General features: G+C 39.8%; 1 protein-coding gene across 1 annotated transcript in view; it reads left to right on the plus strand.

The window, feature by feature from the left end:
• Window positions 1-26171, plus strand: part of LOC125426220 (sodium channel protein type 2 subunit alpha-like) — a 93894-nt gene that overhangs the window by 31011 nt on the left and 36712 nt on the right. Inside the window, exons 9-17 of the mRNA XM_048484478.1 lie at window positions 3697-3838; window positions 4866-5072; window positions 6667-6936; window positions 10225-10575; window positions 14890-15022; window positions 15907-16145; window positions 20136-20309; window positions 20773-21129; window positions 22391-22876. Coding sequence (XP_048340435.1) covers window positions 3697-3838; window positions 4866-5072; window positions 6667-6936; window positions 10225-10575; window positions 14890-15022; window positions 15907-16145; window positions 20136-20309; window positions 20773-21129; window positions 22391-22876 — 2359 coding nt within the window. The remainder of the gene's footprint in view (window positions 1-3696; window positions 3839-4865; window positions 5073-6666; window positions 6937-10224; window positions 10576-14889; window positions 15023-15906; window positions 16146-20135; window positions 20310-20772; window positions 21130-22390; window positions 22877-26171) is intronic.

The raw sequence follows: 26171 nt of genomic DNA on the forward strand, positions 1-26171 counted from the left end.
TAAAAAGTGACTATAATTAGTTAGGCAACAGGTTCTTTATTTTGCTAATTTACAATTATTTTAATTGAATTACTTACAAAAGCCAGCAAGTTCTGTCAAGAACTCTTTCGGCCAAGCTGTCAAGGAGGAAATATCAGCTTCTCTGAAACTGGTAAATTCCCTTCACGCATGCACAAAGACATTCACCGTCTGCTGCGATGAGCAAATTATTCTTTTCCTTCAGAAGTTGTGTTTATTCATATGTAAATGTATACAGGTTTGATGAAATATACCTTCAAATGAATTGCCTGAGGTTTATCTCGCTGTCTGCCTGCCCAAATTAAAATAGCTTGCCTCAAGCCAGGCCAAATGTGATTTCAGTACACAGGATAATTCTTATCTATATATGCTTTCTTTTTATGCTTTGCAAGTCTATGATATTGTATAACATTATATAATAATAATATGGAGTAATATAATATTACCTGGTTATGAAATTTCTTGTTTATGGTCAACTGCAATTATTTCTTCTTTCTTTCTTTCCTGAACCAGGGTCATTTTCTAAGCACTTTCTGGAGTGGACAATCCAGATGCCCTTCCTTTTGTAAGTAACAGCAACTTGCATGCTGGGTAATAACTCATTATTGATCCACTGTATTCTGTACAGAGTCAATAAAATCTGTCATGTTCATATGACTCTTCAGTGTAAGTGGATTTCTACAGCCTCAGTTTCAGGTGCATGTTCCTTTACATGAGTATTGGGAATCTTCTGCTGACGGGGGAACTCAAAATGCCCACGGTGACTCCAGTTCTCTCCAGATTAGGAACCTGCTTAGTTCGGTCATAAACTAAAATGAATCATGCGTTTACCAGAGTATAAATAGTTATGATTTAGAATGTTAAAGTATTACTGGCTAGAGATCATCCAACGGGTTTACAAAGCTTCTACTGGACTGCAAGCAGGAACATTTGGAATGGTGACAATAGTGCAGAAAATCTAAATGTTACATTTTTACAAAATAGTATATGGAAGAGACAGCCATAGCTGACAAGAGCAACCTTCTGGATCATTCCAATGGATCATTCCATTTAGTCCAGCATCCTGTTTCTCACAGTGACAGACTTGATGTTTCAGAAGGACCCCAGAATGGGCTCAGAGGCCAAAAGCCTTTTCTTTTGCTACTGCCAACTGCTGGTTTGAATCTGAAATGAATAAAATTATTTAAAAAATAAACACTTCAAAAACTAATTTAAAAGTTCAATAGTGATTGGACCTAAGAATTTTTCCATTGGAAAAGTGAAATTGCCAAATAGATATTTGCAATTGAGGAATTAAAGTTACGTTGGGTGTTTCTGAAGGTTGCCTTTTGTAAATTTTGTTTTTAATTAGATGTCTACACATTCTTTAAGATCCTGGATATTATCCTGTATTTCAAACAATAGAAATATTTTTCTACAATTTGTGGTTTAGCTGTTTATTTTTGTATCTAGTTTCCTTAAATCAGTAAGCTGAACAAGATGGAAATGGCTTGAATTGCAGATGACTGAATATAGAAAAGGGCTGTTCCTCTTTGTTTACTGGATTTACCAGTAGTTTTTGATACTGTGGTCCACACCATCTTGTTGAGGTGTTAGGGCCTGACCAAGGGAATAAGTTATTTAGATTGGTTTACTCATTCCATGTGGGCAGGACTCAGAGGCTTGCTGTTAGAGAGCAGCTGTTATTGGTGTGAGGTTATATAAGGCTTGGTCTTATTACCTTTGCTATTCAATCTCTATATTTAGCCCTTAGGAGACATTATTATTATAGAGTAGGCTTTCATTGATATGCTGATGACACTCAATTTTATATTTCCTTATCCAAACCACATGGTGATGCTGAAGATTGGTGCTGTTGGTGCTGATTGGTTACTGTTGGTAGATTGGTGCTGATTGGTTACTGTTGGCTGCCAGGTGGAACACACGTATCATAGCCATTCTGCAGTCACTGTACTGGTTGCCAATCATTTACCTTGCTATTGTGGTTAAATGGATAAGGGTGAATCAAAATGAATCTTAACAAGACAGAGGTAATGCTGGTAGGGAAGGGTAAAATCTTGAAGGGCACTGTGCTTCTCAGTTTTGCTGGAGTCTTGCTGATGGTTACTGACTCAGTTCAAGGCCTAGGGTTTATACTGGATCTAGCTTTATTGCTAGACAAATAAGTTAATTCAGCCACAACAAATGTTTTGTTTCAACTTCATTTAGATCAGAAAATGGATTCCTATCTACCCTCGTAGGTCCATGTTATGGTCATCTTGAGTCGAGACTATTATAATGCACTGTACATGGATAATCTATAGTCAGCTTGGAAACTCCCTTTACAAAGCAGCCTGGTTACTGTTGGCTGCCAGGTGGAACACACGTATCATAGCCATTCTGCAGTGACTGCACTGGTTGCCAATCATTTACCAGGTTCAGTGTAAGGCACTAATCATCTACGAAGTTGTTCATGGCCCACATACCTGCAGGACTGCCTTGCCTGCTCTGCTCCATCACAACATCTTCCCTCATCATTCCATTTAATGTTACCAGAACAGCGTACTATGCCTTCTGATGATGCCAGACTACATGTCTGCTTAAGGTGGTCAGGAAGACTTCCACACTTATACGATTCTTCCACACTTGTACGATTCAGCAGAAAGGGCAAAACAGAAATGTCCAGGAGGTGGGTTTTTTAATGAAGGGTTTAGAACAGTCGTAGAATGGAATAGTCCAGGATTGCAGACTGTGGTAAAGAGTATTCTAGGTATTATCCTGCTTTTTCAGCATTATCCTGTACCTTTGTAATTACACTTACTACACTGTTTATAGTATACTTTAACTTAGGCAGTTTGTTGTCTTTTACTTCTGTGCTAGCATTGTGGTTAAGAGCAGTCAACTGTAATTTGGAGAACCAGGTTTGATTCTCCACTCCTCCATGGGTTGGGGGGAAAAGATTGCTAGTTTAGCAATTTTTGAAAAACTCTGGATGAGAGAAATAAAATGTTTGAAGATGTTTGGGGGGAGAGAGCTGCACGAACTTCTTTCCCCAAACACTTAATACTTCCCCAAGATTATTTATTTCTGCTGTGCAGAAATCACCACTGTTTCTGCTCTGGGCTTTAGGGGGAGGTGGTTCAGTGCATACAACTATTTTGTTGTTGTTTTGTTGTCTAATTTTACAGGAGGAAAAACAGATTTAATAAATATTACAGAAGATAAAGGGCTTGAGCAGGCCAGTAGTTTAGTTATAGGGCCTTTTTTTTTTCCTGACGCAAGTTAAGCCAGAGTCTGTGGCTGGCATCTGAAGATGCCAGCCAGATGCAGCCATTTGAGAGAATGTTGCTGTGAACACGGCCATACAGCCCGGAAACCACAGCACCCAAGTGATTCCTCTCACTGAGCCTTCGGCTAATACACTAAAAATACCTCTCATTATCATTTTGTAGACAGAGTTCAGGGAACTGGCTTCAGAGGTCAATTCCCATCAAGCTTCGTCAGCATGGCCAATTGGCCATGCTGGTAGGGGCTGGAACTCTGTAGTTCCTGGAACATCTGAGATTACAGGTTCCCTACCCCTGCAGCAGTGTTTAAATATGGCGATGGGGTGGGGAGAATCACAAAACTTTGAAAACATCCCAAAATACAGTGCGAGGAAGTGTAAAATCATATCTAATATGCTCTTCTGTTCCATAGCCAATGCCCAGAAGGATATATGTGTGTAAAAGCTGGTAGAAATCCCAACTATGGCTACACAAGCTTTGATACCTTCAGCTGGGCCTTCTTGTCTCTCTTTCGGCTGATGACTCAGGACTACTGGGAAAATCTGTATCAGTTGGTAAGGCTATGTCATAAGGCAAGCTTAGCTCTGTCATAGTAAAACAGGTATGCATTTTGTCTCAGCTGAAGTCTAGAAGCAGCTAACTCAAAGACTATGAATAGTTCATTTAAGGGGCAGAGAACATGCCCAATGTGTCATTCAGTACATTCTAACCCACTCTTAGAGCTCATGTAGTTCTCCCACACACACCTTTTGTTCTCACTGTAATTCTGTGAAAAGGTTAGGCTGAGAGAAAGTGCCTGGCTCAAGGTCACAGGTGGAGCTTCATGGCTGATTGGGGATTTGATCCTGGGTCAGCTGGGTCCTCTGCTGACACTGTGACAACTTTTTAGTCCGGGGCAAAAGCACAGATAGATATGGATTTTTGTAAACATACCAAGTAGTTAAAGAGAAAGTTTCCCTGGGATTTCTGCCTGCTTTTTTCCCTGGATTATTTCAAGGGGGACCATTTTCATTCAAAACATGTTAGATATTGCTTGATATTTTCTGTTGCTATAAACAGCTTATTTATAGGCTGCTTGAAAAGTTGTCCTCTCTATTTTCTGCCTAAAAAAATAAGTAACTAATGCAGATTTTGTTGGCTTGCTGCACTTGAAAAATGATGAACAGGCAAAGCTTTTTACTCAATAACTACTGGGAAATTTGGAGCAACAAATATGACCTTCTTTGCATGTTTGTTTTCATTTCTTGTGTTTATATCTTGCATTTCTTCCTTTGTGGAGCTCCACCTTCTAAATCCAAACATAATCTTACCACTCATAATAGTTCCATAATGGCAGGAACAATCTCTCATTAGGTATCTATTTTGCTCTCATATTTGTTGCTCCAAAATTCACATTCCTCTGATATTTACCCCAATCAATAACTTTGCTAGATGCCCCCCAAATTTCCCCTTCAATAAATCCCCAATAATCATTTTCATTTTTGATCCCCCCATTTCACCCTTCTATTATGTATTTGCCCAATTTGTGTTTCTTTTTGCATCATTTTTTCATCAAATGGATGAAACTTGTTGTTTCCCCAGACATTGCGAGCAGCTGGCAAAACCTACATGATCTTTTTTGTCCTGGTGATCTTCCTGGGCTCTTTCTATCTGATCAACCTGATCCTGGCTGTTGTTGCCATGGCCTACGAAGAACAGAATCAAGCCACCATGGAAGAAGCGGAGCAGAAAGAGGCCGAGTTCCAGCAGATGCTCGAGCAGCTGAAAAAGCAACAAGAAGAAGCTCAGGTATCTTCCTTTTGGAAAGTGTAGTTGTGAATTTTTGAGAATGCAGTGCCATGAATTCAGTCGTAGCAAACTATTAGCTGTGGGGCGCTGTAAGTGAAATGTACAAAAACTGAGAACTTCTGAAAATGAATAAAAGAACATTCCGTCTGGGGATGGAGCTGCTGCCATTGCTACTGGTTTAATGTTTATGTATCACTAAATAGGTGTTGGTGGTGGGGTTTGTTTCAGCATGCAGCTTGTCTACATGGTTCCCTTTTTTTGGATATCAGGGGTCCCCATCATGGTGTCCATGGGCACAGGGCATCTGTAGACACCTGTTGTGGCACCCACCAAGTGTTTTTAGAAAGTGGACAGGACTATGGGGGGCTTTTCCCAGCAAGTCTTCTGACTGACTACTGGAGATTTGATTGGCTGTGTAGAGTTTTTAAAATGTTGCTTTCGTAGCGGCTGCCACCCCAGCCCTGTATGGCTGAGGGTAAGCTGTGGCAGCCATTTTGTAGCTGCACGTACCTTGTTGTGCCAGAAGTCTGGAGTTGCACACAGGCTCAGAAAGATTGGGAACCCCTGTCTTATCTTCTTGGAAAAAGCTCACACTCATTGAGATATTGATGTCTGTCCCTCAGCAAGAAGGTTCCACTAGGCCAGGGGTCTGCAACCCGTGGCTCTCCAGATGTTCATGGACTACAATTCCCATCAGTCCCTACCAGCATGGCCAATTGGGGCTGATGGGATTTGTCTCAGTCACACAGCCAATTGGCCATGCTGGCAGGGGCTGATGGGATTTGTAGTCCATGAACATCTGGAGAGCCGCAGGTTGCAGACCCCTGCACTAGGCTAAAGTCCACGTGGAATTCTGTAGCCCCCAGCCACTTGCCTTCTCTATGTTTTCAGCTAGACTATCCAAAGGACCTGGGGAGACCTTCTTTGCCTTTAAAAATGTCCCAGTTATTGACTTTTTCCTCTTTTTGACTTATTGACTTTTTCCTCTTTTTCCTCTTTTTCCTCTGTGAGCATGCCACATTTCTACAAGAGAATGGAAGTACAGCTAACTGTGGCTCTGCATACTGTTACCCTGGTGATTCTTACATAGTAGGCTTGAAGTGGCTTGTGCACCCTAGGAACTTTTTGGATATGAAGGGCAGTGCCTTGCAAGATGACAGAGAGGAAGTAAGCTGTAGGTCAGAGTCTAGGATATACAGATGAGTCCAGTGGTGGGATTCAAATAATTTAACAGCTGGTTCCAGTGGTGGGATTCAAATAATTCAACAACTGGTTGTTCACAAGCACCATTTTAACAACCGGTTCTGCCAAAGTGGTGCGAACCTGCTGAATCCTACCACTGGGTGAGTCCCAAGGAAAGGCAACATCCCATCGTTGACAATATTACTATGAAGTCTGGGGACCTGTTTTCAAGGAACTGTACTTACCTGTGTGTGTGTGTTTGTTTTTTACTCTAAACGAGAGGGCACTAATCAATGGTGTTTATACTTTTTTTGCTTTGTGATTATGTAATTTTGGAAGTTGTAATGAATTTCTCTGTTTATTAATGTGGTAATCTACCCAATGCTAATTCGCTGACACTGTAATACAACAGACAACAGCAGCTGTGGCTGCAGCATCAGTTGCCTCAAGAGATTTCAGCGGTGTGGGCGGATTGGGGGAGCTCTTGGAAAGTTCTTCAGAGGCATCTAAATTAAGCTCCAAAAGTGCTAAAGAAAGAAGAAACAAAAGGAAAAAAAGACGGCAGAAAGAGCTCTCAGAAGCTGAAGACAGAGAAGAAGATGATAAATTTCCTAAATCTGAATCGGAAGACAGCATCCGAAGAAGTCGCCTCTCCTACGAAAGGAGGACTTCAACTCAACAGGTTCAGTGCAATTCTAGTTTCAACTGCAGAATTCTAGAGTTGTGGTAGACTTTACTTTAGGTTACTATATCTAGAGAATCTATGAGCACTTTCACATGTGCACTTTTAATCCACTTGCACAATTGTTTGCAAGTGGATTTTGCTATTTTGCATGGTAAAATCCACCTGCAAAGTGGATTGAGAGTGGGTTGAAAGTGCATTATTCTGCATGAGTGAAAGTGCCCTAAGTTGCAAGAAATGGGACAAAGCTTTTGTTTGGTTTATATCTGTGGAACTCTTTTCCACTGGAATCTTTCTAAGCTGTGTTCTTATAGACTTCCTGGCAAGTCCTAAAGTTGCCTCTTGTCACTTCTAGGTTGCACCCAGAAGTCGGTGACATCACATGCCCTTTCATGTCAATGTCCCATAACCTTCTCACTGGTTGCCAGTGGCATAGTGCCCATGGGTCAGGGGGGGCACAATGCCCCGGGTGGAGCTGCGGCAGAGGCATGGTGGGAGTGGGGCAGGCGGCGCTGCAGCAGGGGCGCAGGGCATGTGCATGCCCCGGGCACAGTTTCCACTTGCTCTGCATCTGCTGGTTTCAAATTGATAAACAGTGTTTTTAGAATATTATTGTAATTGTGATTATTGACTTCCATGCCAGTAAGTCTTTAGCACATAAAATGGTGAGGTTGCAAAGCTTGATCTTTAAACCACATAATTTAGAGTATCCTTTTGAACCAAATAAGAAACCTAGAGACTGTGTATTGCAGAATTAAATTAAAGTATCTTGATCTGAAAGCAAAACAGTCCCAAAGGCAGAAGTAAGTAAAACTTGATGTAAGGGTTGTTTTTTCCAGCGCTGGTGATATCTTTACTTATTTATGAGTTCTACTAATGGAATATGCAGAGAGGGAGGAAAGGATTTCATTAAGGCGCTTCTTGTTAGTGCAAGATTAGAAGGACAATCAGCACAAATTGATTTTTCCTCTTTTCCTCAATGGAATGGCAACGTCCCCATCTTTCGGTCCCCTGAGAAAGAATATTGGTGAATGCATTAATTGATGAGACAGTTTGATTAATAAATAGCAGATTAATAATATGACTTTAGTGAAATAGAATTAGCCTTTGGGCTTTTGCACAGTAGAACAGGTTAGATTCTTTGCCCCCTTGTTGCTTAGGAAGTGTTTCCACCATCCCTTGTGTTGGAAGTGTTCCCCATGAAGATGCTATAGGGTGGTCATGACTGTAGATAGGTGTGGCTGAAAGATATTTTGCAGTATGATTCACTTCCAGTTGAGGCTGTCTTGGGTGGAGGTAAGAAAAGAATGCATTATCTTGAGTTGTGAATATGAAATTTGTAGCATTACAATATTTATAATCTTCAGGGTTTTTTCCCAAATTGGAAACAATTGGAATAATGTGAAGATATGAAGTGGTTTCATGAACTTCCAGACAGAGTTTGGGTTGATAAACTGAACTAACACTGTTACTGTGACTTTTAAGCCCAGTTCTGATATTACATCAAATTTGCAAAACATGAGCAAGCAAGAGATGTTACACTCACAGCTTTACAGTGCCATCCTAAGCAGATTTACACCCTTCTAAGTCTGCTACACTCAATAGGTTTAGAAGAGTGTAATGTGGCATAGGATGGTTCTTCTAAATAAATGATTTGAAATGGTTGAAGCAACAGAGCTGTTAGTGTTCTGGTCTCCTGTCTGATTCAGACCCAATTCATCTATCGCCATGCCCTTGAACATGTAGTTATATTTTCTATACCAAATCATTTAACACCTAGCCAGAGATACACCTCAGTAATTCTGTAGGTTTCTTCTGGGTATAGTATTCAAGAGTCTCTGCTTTCATTCTAAGCTTGTTTATTAAAGCATAGCTATTGCATTCTGAATTTAAGCTGGATCAACAAAGCATTACACCATCCATCCATCATTGTTACATGAATAATTAAAGAAGAACAATCGCATGAATCCAAAGGGTTTCTTACCCACAAAGTAATCAGGCCACAGGCAAGGAGACCCTTCTGAGAATATACTCTCGATCAATACAGCTTCCACTATTTATAGTATTTTAAAACCATCGACTAACAATAGCTAACTGTCCCACTAGATAACGGTCACATTCTTGGCTAACTCATTGTCTTAAAACTCCAAACTCTATACAAGGTTATCGTTACTTAAAATATAGTTAGAATATAGACAGCCCATTCTTGTTACTTTTTATCTCAACAAATATATTAAAGATAACTATTAAAAATTTCTCATCCATACGAATATCTTCTGGTCTTCAACCTGTACTCCCGTCCTTAAACAACAGCTTCACTTCTGTGAAGCTGGACATGCAATTCTCAGCCGTTGCTGCACCTGGGCCTCAACAAATTGTGTCTATTGATAATGGGTTAGCTGGCTTCTAATCTACGTTAAGCCATATAATTGTTGCCACTCTGGCTTCTCGCTCAAAGCTGTTCTAATTTGGGTCTCTAGACTTCCTTCTTGGCCGGCTTTCCTGAGAAGCCAGGTTTATTTTATGTATGTGTGCTTCAACATCCTCTGAGGTCTTTTTGATCAAATCCAGCAGCTGTTCCCCTATGTTTATGGCCGAACAGCCAACACTGTCGAACAGCCCTTAGTGTCAAGAAGTTTTTCCTGATGTTTAGGTGGAATCTCTTTCCCTTCACCCTGAATCCATTACTCCTGGTCCTAGTTTCTGGAGCTGCAAAAAACAAGCTTGCTCCCTCACCAACATGATATCCCTTCAAATATCTAGCTAATGGCTTTGCTATGTCACCCTCTCTAACCAAAGCTAAACATACCCAGCTCCCCTTAAGTCTCTCCTCAGAGGGCATGGATTCCAAACCTTTACCATTTTAAGGTATTGCCTCCCTCCTCTGGACCCAAATTCCAGCTTCTGTCAATATCCTTCTTTGAATTGCAGTGCCCAAAACTGTACACAATATTCCAATCCTAACCAATGCAGAAGAGAGGTACAATTACATCTCTCGATCTAGACCAGGGTAGGATCCTGCGGGTTCCTCCAGATAGCCTGAACTTCAATACTCTATCGAAGTTTTCCTACCAGCATGGCCAATTGGCCATGCTGACAGAGGCTGATGGGAATTGTAGTTCCTGAACATCTGGAGAGCCGCAGGTTCCCTACCCCTGATCTAGACACTTTACTCGATTGATACAGCCCAGAATCGCATTGGCTTTCTGGACTGCATCCATAGGAGTATAGTTGTTGGCTCTTTTTAAAAAGAATGCTAACTATTTGTGTTTTCCTTTCCCTGCGCAGTCTTTGCTGAGCCTTCGTGGATCCCTGTTTTCCCCAAGACGCAGCAGCAGAGCAAGTATCTTCAGCTTCAGAGGAAGAGCAAAGGATGTAGGATCAGAAAACGACTTTGCTGATGATGAGCACAGCACGCTTGAGGATAACGAAAGCAGAAGGGATTCTCTCTTTGTGCCAAACAGACACAACAGCGACCGCCGCAACAGCAATACCAGTCAGGCGAGTTTGTCATCGAGAATGATACCTCCTCTTCCGTCAAACGGGAAGATGCACAGCACCGTGGATTGCAATGGAGTGGTTTCCTTAGTCGGAGGACCTCCTGCTCTCACTTCACCTCCTGGACAGTTTTTACCAGAGGTGATAAATGATTCTATTTCTTTTACAGCTCACATGTGCTGCCATAATTGTCTTAACTCTTACACATAAATTTATGATGTTTGTGACTGTCCCTCTCTTTGTAGCATTTTTTTTAAAAAAACATCTGGAGGGAAATTTAAAGTTTACCGAACAGCTCTGCTTACATCTTTATATATCAGTTCTGCTTATATGCCAGTTTTTGAATGGTGCGTTTTGAATGGTACCATTCAACATTTTTGAATGGTAGTATATGAAATAGTAAATAGTAGTAAGAATAGTAAGAAAAATAGTAAGTAATAGTTGTAAGTAGTAGCAATAAGTAATAGTAGTAAGAATAGTAAGCATAGTAAGAAAATAGTAAGAATAAATGTAGTAATGTCAAAAGAACAAGCAATAGACTAAATGTGTGTATACCAAGTACAGCATGTAAGAGAGCAAAACATTCTTGAAAGTTCACTTACTGGCTTGGGTGGAGATTGAGTGTTCACTAGCTTCAGGACTTTTGCCTGCAGAGTACAATTTTTCTGCCTCCCCCCACTGTTGCTCTCCGGGACTTCAGTGGGCCTTTCTGACTGCTGCTGGAGGGAAAAGGCAGGAAAATCATGTTCTGTGGGCAGAAGTTCATGAGCTCAAGAAAATGTTAGACTGGATTCTAACATTGCATGCAACCAAACAATTTTATGCATGCAACCAAACAATTTTATCTTCTGGTTCAAATGTGAAGAGAGCAAAACTGAGTAGAAGAACGCCATTCTGGCTCCACTGTCATCCTATTCATTTTGTGGACGAAGTTGCCAGATTGAAGCCATTTGGCTATCTGGGAGTAACCAATGGAATGTTGTGTCATTGTTCTTCAATTTCTTTTATTTGTGCCTCTATAACTCACTTGGTTTAGTGCCCATGTCAGCTCTTAAAGTAGTTTTAAGTGTAAGACAATTTTAGTTTATTTTTGAATTATATTAACACCCAATAAATTTAACTAAAGTGGCAAAACACAGAACAAGTCTACAACAGAGTGCCAAAGACATTTTTTTTGGGAAAACTTCTCTTCTCCTTTCATTAGTTCTTTGTTCCTTGATCATACTTCCTTCTGATTTGTTTGTTTTATTTTTACATCTCGACGTTATTGTTTAACCCTCTGGCTTTATCCAAGTTCTTTCCTGCATCCCTATGGTTATTAAGATTTACATTTCACATTACATTTTTAGGAAAGCCCTTACAATGTTTAAAGAATGCATTCAAAATATAAATGTGAATGCAACAAATGTGCAGGTTGAATCCTACTAATAATTTCTGTTCATGAAGGAGGGGTAATTATTTTTACTATTTTCTCCCTGTTGTAGACCTCTGATTAGCCCCCTGTGCTTGTCTCTGTTCTCCAGGTGAATTTACAGGAGATCAGTTGGTGGTGGAGGTGGAGGTGGAGTGGGGGTGTAGGGATTACATGCCGCTAACAGAAGTTCTCTTTTATAGTGGACATTATTAGAGATGTGCAATTTGGATTCAGAAATATTCAGAAGCACCAAAATAATGTTATATTTAGAATAGTTATGAATAATTCTTACTCCAAAATTATAGTTCTTGATATTTTACATAATTCCTATTATTTGGAGTCCCATTGACTCCTGTAGAAAGCAGGCTAGGCTGCTTGTAAGAGAAGCAAAGTGAAATCTATTACTCAGATAGTTTGGCCCGACTTCTTGAAAAAAGAAACTGAGTTCCGCACAGCACAAATAAAACATTTTCAGGAAGGGGGGAAACAGTGTTTGGGGGTAGAGGTCTGCACAGTTCCCCCCCCCCCCAATGTTTGGAAACATTTTATTTGTGCTCGGAACAGATTATTCTGAAAACGCTAAACTAGTGACTTTTTTCTTTTAACCATTTTTAAAATGTTTCCTGCTTGCTGTGTGGAGGGCAGGAAATGTATTTTTCCTGCCTGAATGTAAAGCTCTTACTTTCATTTTCTCAGCTGCTCGTGCCCGCCATTTTCTGCTGCTTCAGTTTGATTCTCTTTGCCGCCTGGCATTTTCTGATTCTTTCCCACCGACATTTCCACTACTGGCATCACATCTGGGCACCATCTCAGTGATTAAAATGCTCAAATGAACTTAGTTGTGCCTGCCGATGTGTTGTTTTCCCCTTTTCCAAAATTTTGGTGAGGTGCCTTCAAAGCTTCAAGGACTTGATATGAGAATCCATGCTGATTCTCATATCGAATATTTGAACCTTCAAAGATACTTCACTGAAAATAAAAAAGGGGGGGAAATGACGTGTTGTTGTAATCGGCAGGCACAATTGAGTTTGTTTGTGTACTTCAATCGCTGAAATGGGACCCAGCTATGATGCCTGCAGAAGAAATGTTTGTGGCCCAGAAAATGGCAGATGGCATGAAGAATCAAATTGAAGCTGCAAAAAGTGGCAGACAAAGTAAACGTTTTTCCCTGAAACTCTTTAATTTTCCACACTATGCAAACAAAAAAACGAAAACGGTTCTTTTAAAATTGTTTCCCAAATGTTTTAAATGGTCTTTGAGGAAAGGGCCATTCTCCAGACAGCTTGACACCAAGGGGGTGGGGGGCAGAGAGGTCAGTGTCCCCTAACTGGTATTGCCAGGGTCTTGTCAAATGGCCGAGGAATGAAGTGAGATCAAAGCATGTAAGTGATGTCTGCCTGCATTTACAAATTCCTACAGCTGACACAGACACCAGAAGATACATATCGATCTTTTCCAACTGAAAGATGGGCACAGCTCCTTATATAATTCTCCTCCATCTTCTGATCACTTGCTCTGCATGCTGAAAAGTCTTCTCTGTGCCCCGCTGTACATTAGATTTCCTTTCCACCCTTTTTGTGCATTTGAAATGAAATAGATCAAGTGGATTGTAGATTAATAGGGAACTTTGATATTAAGACTGGGACTCTTTAGGGTATATCAGGCATAAGGATAATGTTTGTGAGATAGATAGTTAAATAGATAAGGTTTAGATAATAGATTTTGTGTGTGCTTTTCTTTTTTTGGAGGGGGAATCTCTGCCATTGTGGAATCAGATATTGTTGTTTTTTGGGGAAGAGTCTTCCAGCCGTATGAAACACGGGCATGGTAGATGAAGTTGGCCCATGGGAAAGGCCTCAAAAGCACTGAGCTTCCCTGAAGTGTCATTTGAGTTCGAGAGAATGACCGTACAGGGTATGCTGTGCTTCAGTCTGCTGGCTCTTCCTGCTGTTCCTTCCCTTAATCCAACCCTACTCCAGGACTGTGAAAATTCATTCTACTGTGCCTTGCTCAGTGCTGTGGAGGTATTTCCCACCCACCTACCACTGTCTGTCTGCTGCCCATACTATTTGTGCATACCTCAGTAACAGCTGTCTTTTGCTCCATTGTGCCATGACCAATGCTGCCCTGGTGGCATTTGCACTGATCAAGGTCATGCTCAGATCGCAGCAATTTCCTAATGTCTGGTTGCTGTGCAGACTGGCCACATCTTATCTCTTTGAGGTTAGCATAGGCACCGAGAAAGAGTCAGAGGGTTAAGGGGAAGCTGGATCTCTCTTTGTGTGCTTTTTTAAAAAGGTGTAAAGTGGCTGTTCCTATTAATTTTAATGAATAGGGTGTTGTGGGTTTTCTGGGTTCTATGGATCTGCCGGCCACAGATGCAGGTGAAATGTCAGGAGAAAATACTACTGGAACCCGGAATACTACATGCAACCCTGAAAACCCACAACATCCTAGTGATTCTGGCCCTGAAAACCTTCAACAAATGTGAAGTTTCACATATTGGGAAATTTTGGATTTTCCAAATCTGGATTCTGAATTGAAATTTTGGTGCTGGTATGCATCCCTAAAAATTATCATTGGGATCCAGCCCTGTGATTGCACCCCTGGTGACGGCATACAGATGTGCTAGTAAGTTCTTACTAGCTTCAACTCCCTGTAGAGTACATATCTGTAAAAATCCCAATTTTTTTCTGCACTTGATATCTTCTTGGAGAATTTTTCTCTTAATAGAGATCATTATATTGCTAGTTATTATTTTTGTTCAGCACACATTGGTGGGGATCTGAAGAATCTTGCAACTAGTTGTGCATCCAGAGGATATTTGGATTTCTGTATTTTGAACAGCAACTCCCCAATTGACATAGACAGCCTTTTTTTAAACAAACAAAAAGTTCCAAGGACTTTCAAAAGCATTAATCCAAAATTAACCAGTGCTTAGTAAAAACTATGGTAAGCGTCCAATGAAAAAACTAGCAGTAAGATATATCCTGTAACTTATGGTAAGTTTCAGAAATTATTAACCTCCATCGTATTTGCAGGGCACTACTACTGAAACAGAAATAAGAAAGAGGAGGTTAAGCTCTTATCAGATTTCTTTGGAGCTAATGGAAGGATCTGCAGCACGGCAAAGAGCCATGAGTATTGCCAGCATACTCACAAACACAATGGAAGGTATGACACAATACAGCTTGTTTCACCGCATGTTGTGTGAAGTTCTAGTCTAAGGTGTTTTTGCTTTATTTACTGAGATGTAAGAACTCTTGATACTGATGCACTCCTTTGACTGAGGCCAATCCTCTGCCAGTATAAGGGATCTGAGATGGAGCAGGAGGGAAGACCGGGAAACCCCCCCCCCCCCATCTCCAGAACTCTTTAAACTCACACACAATGGCCTGGATCCAGCCAGCTTTTCTACAAGTGAAAAAGGAAGGAGAGAATACCATTTGACCACCAAAGGAGATCCTGTTAGAGATCACGGAACCTGATGGACAAAAATCGTATGGAAGGGGTTCTGTAATAAGGAAAATCCCATTTGAAAAGAGGTTATGCTCCTGCTTTTGGAAGAAATTGATACTTTAGAGCACATTTTTTTTAGATGTTCTTTTTACAAAAAGCTTCGAGAGGACGTTCTTGATGCAGTATTGGCCGGTTTAGCTGATATGAATGAAAAAAGACAAACTGGACTACAAGTACAGTAGCACGGTTCTGTTTATTAATTTGTAAATTTAGAAAAAACATAGTAAGTGATAGGATTTTAAGGGAAGGGCTGTTATTTAAATATAATTATACACAGTGCTAAATATAGTTTTTTAGCTAGAAAGATGGAATTTTTAATAGGATTTTTTAGGGTTTTAAGCCATGGTCTAATAAATACAACCAAGTTATTAACCAAATGCTTACTTCAACTTGTTATGTTTTAAGCAAATAGAAACAAACATAGTCTTTCTATTAATGGCCACATTTCTCAAAACTGTTGTACAATACTAATAACGAACCTTCAGCATCTCTGAGTTAAAAGTTATTGCCTCTAAAATCATATGTTTCTTTCCCTCCAGAGCTTGAAGAATCCAGACAGAAATGTCCACCATGTTGGTATAGATTTGCAAATGTTTTCTTGATCTGGGATTGCTGGCCTCCTTGGTTAAAAATAAAACACTTTGTGAATTTAATAGTGATGGATCCATTTGTTGATCTTGCTATTACTATCTGCATTGTCTTGAATACCCTGTTTATGGCCATGGAGCATTATCCGATGACTCCCTATTTCAACCATGTGCTTTTGGTCGGAAACCTGGTACGTATTTTGCAAGTAATAACTTATTTACTAATTTTTAAAATACGGGGGTCATTTTAAAATGTATTTTATTGTGCTAAATTTCACAGAGTTTTAATGTTTAAAACAATAAAGCCCATACATTCCACAATATTGGCAGTAGAATATAACACAACCCATAAACACTGTCTCACATACTAGGTAACCAAGCGTGCTTTCTCTACCATATAGAAGTAATTAGTAAGGGGAAACACTGGGCCTTTCTGTTGTAACTGTTCCATAACTGGGACGCTGTTACCACAAGACATACTTGGAGCCTGAAGAGAGGATAGGAGACCAGTACGTCCCATGATGAACTCAAGGACTATTGTGAAAATAAAAATAACAGTAGTTGTGACCAGTGTGTTTAAGAACAGTATCTAGTGATTCTCAAATAGTAGGCTTGGACCTATCCAAGTTGACCTTAATGGATTATAATGGGTGCTAAGGACAAGGCATCAATATAGCAAGGCCAGGAATGATTTCCTCAGGAAACGGTTGATTTCAGTATTTGGTCCCTGATGAATAGCATTCTGTGGCTGTCAGAAACGCTATGTTTGAAAACAATTATATATTTTTTTTACATAGACAATTCTCTTTTGCATTGGTTCCTTTGCTTCTGCGGTCTTACTTTTTTAATTGAAATGAGATTACAGAATATTGTTTGACAGTATTACAGAATCTTAAAAGTAAATCTGCTTTATAGAGATAACTTGGAACAGCTCTAAGGATTAGCCTATATAAATAGACAGAAACTGGTCTATTAGCTCTGTTTTTGTTCTAATACATTTTGTACAGAAATATTTCTCATGCTAGAAAGTACTGCCATCTCCCTGAATATTCTTCACTTAAATGTACTTTAGGATATAATGCTTCTATTTTAAAAACATACTTTAAAAATATTGCTTGTTAAAATACTTCTAGAGAAGCCTTGCTTCTATGTAATCTTTTCCTTGAAACATAAATGTTTACATTTTTAACTTTGTGTACTATAGCCCAAATGAACCAAGAATGTTGTTGATATGTACATCTTCCAGGAGATTAATGATCTGATCTAGAAAAGCCAACTAGACATCTCAGACTTTTAAAGTGCACATCTATATCTGAATCAGGTCTGACCAAAGTCATCCAGAACTATATGAAAAAGTTAATCTACAGAAAAGACATTCCAGGACAGTTATTGATGTACTGTTTTAGTGCCAGATATAATGAGATTATGCTGAATATTTTATCAAAGTATTCTTAAATCACCAAAGAAGTACCAAGGTGTGGAGATGTAACTGAAAGGTAAAGACTTTTATAATAACCCACAGTACTCAATCATTTGTATTTTCAGGGAAACTATGGCCCTTTCCGCACAGGCCATCTAACATGGGATAACAACGGGATATAACCTGTCGTGGGTGGGAACTTTGCATAGTTCCTACCCCTGCATCGGGTCTGCCCTGCTTTATCTCCCCCAACCCTTGCTTAAACGAGAATCGTGCTGTCAGCTATTCTTTTTAGAAAGGCTGGGTTGGAGCCACCTCTGAGCAAACGGCCCCGCATGGGAGGTGTGTTACTCAGTTGCACCTTATTGTTTTCTTCTCCCTGCCTCACTCCTGCGTGGCTACGTCCAGAGATGTCAATATGGCTGCAGGGGTAATCTGTGTTGCTACGCAGCTGGGAAAAGGTAAACAAACAACAGATGTGCCTCCATGCGAAGGCGCATCAGCCAGCCGCATTGGCTCCGAGGCCGCCTGCACGGAGGCATGCGAACAGCCCGGGGCTGCACCAGGCTCATGTACCCCGGCTGCACCCATGCGGAAAGGGCCTATGATAAAACATGAGAATTATGTCTTTAATCTTGCAAGCACTCTTACCCCACTTTTTCTAGGGCCAATTTACAATAGCCAGAAACTCCATGTACTGAGTTCATGTTCAGGTGATGGCTATAGATGAACAGTTTGTATTAACCAACACTTCCCTGGGCATGGGGGAGAATATACATGATTTATATAGTGGGTTGGATTCTACAGCAGAGGGTCATTCCCCTCCTCCTTCAACTTCTAGTGACTTCCAAATGTTGGAGGACACTGCTAGAAAAATACTGTGAATCCAAGGGTCTGTAGCAAGGACTGAGAATCGAGTAAATTGCTCTGTTCCCTGTAACAGTAGAACAAATGTGGTACAGCACGTTCTCTAGTAGTGCTAGAGGGAGGAATGTGTTTTGTCCAGTTCTCCCTCCTTGCTGATACCTTGTTGCTCTGTGGAACCTTCAGCATCAGCTGTGGGGGAAGTTGCTGAGACCAAGGGAAAAATAGAGAACATCTGTCTCTGCAAATTTCTTATGCCATGAGTGGTAAGAGCCAACCCATTGTTTCCTTAGCATGTATTGTATTGATCATATTAAAGCTAATATTTTTGTTTCTAGTTGTTAAAATATGTTTGTAAAACAGGTATGCATGCAGAGGCTGGCTTTAGCTTCCTGCAGAGCACTGGAGAACGTATTATTGTTTGCTCAATAGAAAGTACGAAGCAGTCTTCATACTATATTAGCTTTAATTAGGAGTGAAAACATGTTCATAATGTCCTCCCTGCTGGTACTAATGTAAGACTTCAGATCCTTTACCCTATTAATCTGTTAACCCCATTTTGTTGGTTTCTGCTCAAAGAAAATTAATATGCTATTTTTCTGACATATTTTGTTGCTTCAGAATTGATTATGATTTGGCAATACAAATGCTTTTTTTGAGTCAAAGGGGAAATTATGATAAAATTATTAATTGCTATGTAATTTAAAATTAGTCATATCAAATTAAGTACATTTTAACCCCCGCCCCCAAGATAAATTACATCAACAAATAGAAGAACACCACTGCAGAATTAAAGTTCATGAGAAATGGTTAAAGTGATATACATGGTGGAAACCACATACTATGTTTATCTGAAAATATCTGAATCTAATTTTTGTTTCTAAATTTTTCAGTGTTAAATACATTTTGGGGAAGGGGGGGTTGGCTATCAAAATATATCTGACCTATGTCAACCCCATAAGGTTTTCAAGGCAAGAGATCTTTGGAGGTGGTTTGCCATTTTCCCTATCCCCTATCGCCCTTCGGGGGAGGGCGGTATAAAAATGAAATAATAAATATAAATAAATAAATAAATAACCCTGGTATAGCCTGGTGGAGGTCTCCCATCCAAATACTTGCCAGGGTCAACCATGTTTAGCTGCTGAGATCTGATGAGATCAGGCTAAGCTGGGCTATCCAGGTCAGGGCTGTTAAAGGAGCAGGGATGCATTGTGTACCTTGACAATGAATGGTGTTATAGTATCGATTCCACAGAACGGCAGTCAAGGTAACAAGACCACCCTTAAAATTTCCAAGTTTAAATCCTGAGCACCTTTAAAAAAATGAAACTGTATTAATTTATTTATAATTACAAAGTTAAAAGGAGCAGCAGTGGCGTAGTGGCTAAGAGCAGTGGCGAAGAGCAGGTGCGCTCTGATCTGGAGGAACCGGGTTTGATTCCCAGCTCTGCCGCTTGAGTTGTGGAGGCTTATCTGGGGAATTCAGATTAGCCTGTACACTCCCACACACGCCAGCTGGGTGACCTTGGGCTAGTCGCAGCTTTTCGGAGCTCTCTCAGCCCCACCCACCTCACAGGGTGTTTGTTGTGAGGGGGGAAAGGAAAGGAGATTGTAAGCCTCTTTGAGTCTCCTACAGGAGAGAAAGGAGGGATATAAATCCACACTATTCTTTTTCTTCTTCTAATGCTGCACTAGCCTTTGATGACTTCAAGTTTTAAAGTCTACATATTATGCCTTACAATATATTAGTTTCCTATATCCAGTCTATATTTTACTTTTAAGAAACAGACATATCTTGAAAGACATGGGAGACCTTCAATTGGAGTCATGAAAATTTGTTGCAATTTCTCAGAGTCAGTAAACCTAAATGAAATTAATTTAATTATATTTGCATGCAGGTCTTCACTGGGATCTTCACTGCGGAAATGGTCCTCAAGATAATAGCTATGGATCCTTATTATTATTTCCAAGAAGGCTGGAATATTTTTGATGGCATTATCGTCAGCCTTAGTTTAATGGAACTAGGTCTTGCAAATGTGGAAGGATTGTCAGTCCTAAGATCCTTTAGATTGGTAAATATAAGCAATCTATAAAATGTTTGGGGGGGGGATGGATATTAGGTATAAAACACTAAGCTTCTTCTATATACAAAGATGAGTACAAATATTTTCACTGTTGAATTTTGATAGCATTTGCTGAGAGATTATTTACCTGGTAAATCTGTAATGTTCTAAAAATTTATGTTTCTAGTCTTTGTCAAAAAAGTGGACCCGTATTTGACATGTACTAGATGCCCATCATACTGTTGTGAATTTTAATATGGAATTTTTTCACTATACATTTATTTAATGAAAATATGCTTCAAATGTTCATTGCTTGTTTCTGACTTATACATTTCATTTAATGCATCTTCATTTAATGTATCTCTAATCTTGACAATTATATTTTTCTTTTCATTTTCTAAATCAGAATGCAATACACATTGATTATAATTTTGGACAATAATAATACCATGTCCTTGCTATTGTTTTCCAGCTTCGAGTTTTCAAGTTAGCAAAATCATGGCCGACTCTGAATATGCTGATCAAAATTATTGGCAACTCAGTTGGCGCCCTGGGAAATCTGACCTTGGTCTTGGCCATCATTGTCTTCATATTTGCTGTGGTTGGCATGCAGCTGTTTGGTAAAAGTTATAGGGAATGTGTCTGCAAAATTGCCACAGATTGTATACTTCCACGCTGGCACATGCATGACTTTTTCCACTCTTTCTTGATCGTATTCCGAGTACTTTGTGGGGAATGGATAGAGACCATGTGGGACTGTATGGAGGTCGCAGGCCAAGCCATGTGCCTTATTGTTTTCATGTTGGTCATGGTGATTGGAAATTTAGTGGTATGTAATCAGTCTTTTTGAAAAATAAAGTTTTTACTATTATAATGTCCATTGAATACGATATAATTGTTATTTATTAGAAAAATAGTTGGCTAAAGTTTGACTTGGAATCATTGCTAAACACTGTACAATTTAATGACTTTTTTCATGTTCAGTTCTTGGAGAAATACACTGAGGAAAAGAGGAAGGAAAGAAGTTGTTCCTGACTGTGAGAAAATAGGAAAAAATAATTAGTCAGAGGTGCTACTTTGGACCCTGCTCATATGACTGTTAATCGAAGGGGTTGGGTAACCTCACTCAGTGATGGGATTCTAATTATTTATCCACTTGTTCGCCCCCCCTGCCACGCCCTCCCCGCCACCCACTTACCTGGCTCCTGCACACATGCATCCCAATTTGATGTTGGGGGGGAGGTGAAAGAAGGCGGCGGCTGTCGGGCTTCTTTCAGAAAGAGGCTTTCAGAGCTCCAGAACAGCCTTGCAGCCAGGCTGGTCAGGACACTGAAAGCTCCTTTGCTCCTCCTCTTCCGGGAGACTATCAATTCAGCAGCTGCTGCTCTGGATGTTGCCGGATGGCCATGGGTACCAGTGGCTGCTGGGGAGGAGGGATGGACATGCTGAGGCAATCACAGCCCAATGCTACCATTTCAGCTTTTGATTTGGTGGGGTCTCTGGCTTCTGAGGTGGAAACTGCTGCTGCTGCTGCTTCTACCGGCTCTGCATCCCGGACAGTGAGGGGAGGCGGAAGAGGAGTGAGGAAGGGTGCATGAGGCTTCTTCATTGTTCTGGAGGACAGCTGTGGAGACAAAGACTGGGGACTCCCGCAGCCCCCATGTAAATGGAGGGGGGGAGATGGTTTTGATGAAGGCTGTGCTTAAAAATGACTCTTTAATGCTCATAGACATTCAGGACTATTTTCACCTGTGGAAATATGCTACTTTCACTTCCGCCAAACCACTACTGACCGTACTTAGATCTTTTGGTGGAAAAGGGTATAGACAGATTCACAGAGGATAGGTTCATTGGTGGCTACTAGCCACAGTGATTAACAGGTACCTCGACATAAAGTTTTCAAGGTAGCAGCAATCAAGCAAACAGAAGTCATCTGATAGTGAATGGCAGGAACATCCTCTTAACCATTGTGTCTATCTGGTGGAGTGCTTGATCAGCTATGGCAGCGCTGTTCTTTTGTATGTAATTGTGAGTATTGTTGTTAATCTTATTAGACGCCTAAATGATGGCACTATTTCTTTTTCTTTTAGGTATTGAACCTTTTTCTAGCCTTGCTGCTGAGCTCCTTTAGTTCCGATAATCTTGCTGCTACAGATGATGACAATGAAATGAACAATCTTCAGGTTGCTGTGGGAAGGATTCAGAAGGGGATAGCTTATGTTAAGAAAAAATTACGGGAAATTGTCCAAAAAGGCTTTGTTAGAGAACAGAAAGCTACAGAAGATATCAAAGCACTTGAAGAACTGAACAACAAGAAGGACATCTGCGTTTCCAACCATACTATGGTTGAAATAAACAGAGATGTTAATTATCTAAGAGATGGGAATGGAACTACAAGTGGTGTAGGCACAGGCAGCAGCGTGGAAAAATATATTATGGATGAACATGACTATATGTCATTTATAAATAATCCGGGCCTTACTGTGACTGTACCTATTGCTGTTGGCGAATCAGATTTTGAAAACATTAACACAGAAGAATTTAGCAGTGAATCCGACCTTGAAGAAAGCAAAGAGGTAGGACTTTATGTATATATACACATGTATATAAGTAAGCTGAAACATTGTTCACTTACAAAACATACAGTATGTAATATAATATGTTGAAGTTGTTTATGTCTCTTCGCATGTAACAGAACTGGGAGATTCCATAGCTGTTGTAATCAGTAACAGCCTTTTTAGTGTCTGCTGGCTTCTTATTGCAAAAATGTTTGATTTATCCGTGTGAGCTGTCTTTTGAAGTGATGAGTGATTAAATGTCTTCAATTCACAGGCATTATTAATGCTTCATTTCACATGAAATCTTGTAAACGGCCTTATATATCATGTTTAGTGTGCTGCAATGGCAGCAGAATTACAGATTAGGGCTATTTGGGCTTCTACCAATTGGAGAAGTGCTGGAAGCTGAAAGCCAAAGCAGACGTTCCAAAGATCACAGATCTCCGTCAGTCATCAGAAAGTCATCAGAAAGAGAATTGCATGCATAGGTTTGATTTGGATTGGAGCCATATAGGAAGTGGGGATTTTAACACCTGCTTGGTTGTTAAATTAAAACCACTTTCCCTGTGGTGTAAATAGATTTTAAGGGAGTGGGAGAGGTTTTAGAGGACATGGTAGTAATGGTACATAGAATTTGGGTTTCAATTAGCAAAATCAAGCGGAGGTTGAAGATATAATTCCATTCTTACCTTCCCCTACAGCCCTGATCAAAATTCTGTCTGTATGTGCAAATTTTTCCTTTTCGCAGACTGACTCCCTCTTCTACTGAATACAGTAATCAGTGAAAATGTAGAGATAAAATGGTGGGGAACAGTAGAAACCAGTAATAGAACCTTTCCACAGTAGCTCTGCAAAACCCCAAAACAAAACAATGGTAAAGGTTGAGGAACCCTTGAGGAACACCAGACTGTCTTTTGCACAGTTACAAGAAATGAGAAAGGGCTTTTTGGACCCATTTCCCTTCCTATTGTAGCCTGCCCTGTGCTGTATGACATGTTGTTCCAAACTGGGGACCATCAACCCTCAACAATGGTGGGGTGAGGGAAAATGGTAAAAATCACTCATATGAACTAGCTTTGTAACTAGATGTTTATAGATTTGTTATTGTAAAATGGTTTGCTTTTCAGAGTTTAGGTAGAAATTTTGTTACTGTCTAATCACTTAGATTTTATTATCTGAATCTGTGTCTTTTATTTATACCCTTGCTTATTTAACTACATGCGCTATTTTCTTGGCAGCAATTCCTTTGAAATTTCTGTAAGAATGACTATATCTAGCATGGGTCATCTTGACATCATAATTTTTCTTACCTGCAATCTTTATGATTCTTCTGTGATTCAGAAAGCACAAAGAAATTACCTAATTAAAATTATCATAAACTCAGTGGCTGGCTTTACTAAGCACATTTCTCAGCAAAGACAGGGTATCTTGAACGTTTTTTATAGAGAGTTGGAAACACATCCCAGTTTAATGGATTCATTTAAAAGAATCCAAATGTTTTCCAGTATTTGTGTACTATACAATGTAGGCTGTTCGTGCTCTCTCTCTTTTTAACTCTAGGAATGCTGTAGTTGCTTGATTTTGTAGAATAACTTATCTCTGGTTGTTTACTTGGAACATTCTATATCCATGGTTGCGAACCCATGGTGCACCAGATGTTCATGGACTACAATTGGCCATGCTGGCAGGGGCTGATGGGAATTGTAGTCCATGAACATCTGGAGTGCCGTAGGTTCACCACCACTGTATATATGCTCTACTTTAGTTCTGGCCTGGAAGATATCAGAGGTTGAGACTTTGAAGTTATGAGCTTCGTTCCAAATAGTATTAGAGACAGATCAGAATAACTGCTGGTGTTTGTATTTTCAAAGGGAGAGAGGCCATTCTCTTTTTCTTTTCTTTTTTGGTACAACCTGAGATCTCCTCATGTAATAACATATCTGCTGTATCTGACCAATGGCAGGCTGAGGCTCTTTTGAAATGGCCAGTGGCATCTTGTTCTAGAAGAGCTGTATGGAACTTGAAATTTTGTTCACCACCTTGTAATCCATGTTTTAGTTTAGTTTTAACTGTTTAGTTGTTGCTTTTGGATTTTTTTTCTAAAGGGCCAATGTTTTAAATATAGTTTTGTTTAAGAGTGTGTGATAAGCTCACTCTTAAGTTGAGTGTTCATTTCACTCACTTAACTAGTGATCCATCATTCCATTGGTATCATCCATTTCAGTGACACCTTTTAAAGGTATTTGTTTCCCATTATGAGATAACATATTCTTTTAATATATTTAGCTTAGTCTGGCTTTTAATTTGTTGATAAAATTCTTTTTATTCTGCACATAACTGTGTCCACAGCTAATTAAAATGTGCCTCTTTTATAGAAGCAATTGAGGCTTTATTTTGCTTGTGTGTTAGCAGATTTTATTTTCTCAATCATAACTATGCTATTTTAACCTAGTGTGAACAACTTCTTTAGTGAATATATTTAATCTAGAATGCTATTTGAAAACAAAAGCAAGCATCAATTTGCCGATCATCGCAAAAAAAATTATGATCAAATAAGCAAATTGCCTCTGGCCAAGGATGGGCTACTGCTCTTAATTAATTCTTAATATTTTAAACAGTTGTACTCCTCATAATGAAAAGTAAGAGGCCAGCCACTGAGAAAGAATTACCTTCTTTCTGAATGATTCAGAAAAGATGTGGGGAAGGAATGTTCTGTCTCATACCCTCTCTAGACATTTTACAGCACTAGCCCACACAAGAAGAAAAAGAAGATGAGTGAACAGCCCTGATAACTGTTAACCCTGGTTTATTTAGCCCACACAAGAAGCAAAAGTAGATGAGTGAACAGCCCTGATAACTGTTAAGCCTGGTTTATTAGCCCACACAAGAAGAAAAAATAGATGAGTGAGCAGCCTAATACCTGTTAACCCTGGTTTATGATGGTCCTTGCAAAACATGGTTAGGAATGTGTGTTCTGTTCCAAAATCTACCAATATATATCTTTCTTTTTTACAGTAAGGTAATTGTGTCTTAAGCTCTTTTTGTTTCTGAAAATATTTGAAATCATGTATTAATGCTAATCTCCAGAGCACAAAAGACTGGCGATACTGTGTCATGAACTTCATTGCCTGCCATTCTTACTTCTCACAGGGGTAAAACCAAGCTGGAGCAATCAAGAAATGCAGCTCTGGTGCTTTTTAACCAGGTAGATTCAACGTACCACCACTATTACACAGGTTACCTAAGCAAATTATACATATATGATCACTTTCCGGTGGATATTGACTGGCCTGCATGCTACTGAGCTATGTTT

This window comes from Sphaerodactylus townsendi, linkage group LG02 (genome assembly GCF_021028975.2).
Source record: "Sphaerodactylus townsendi isolate TG3544 linkage group LG02, MPM_Stown_v2.3, whole genome shotgun sequence".
In the NCBI taxonomy this organism is placed as follows: Eukaryota; Metazoa; Chordata; class Lepidosauria; order Squamata; family Sphaerodactylidae; genus Sphaerodactylus; species Sphaerodactylus townsendi.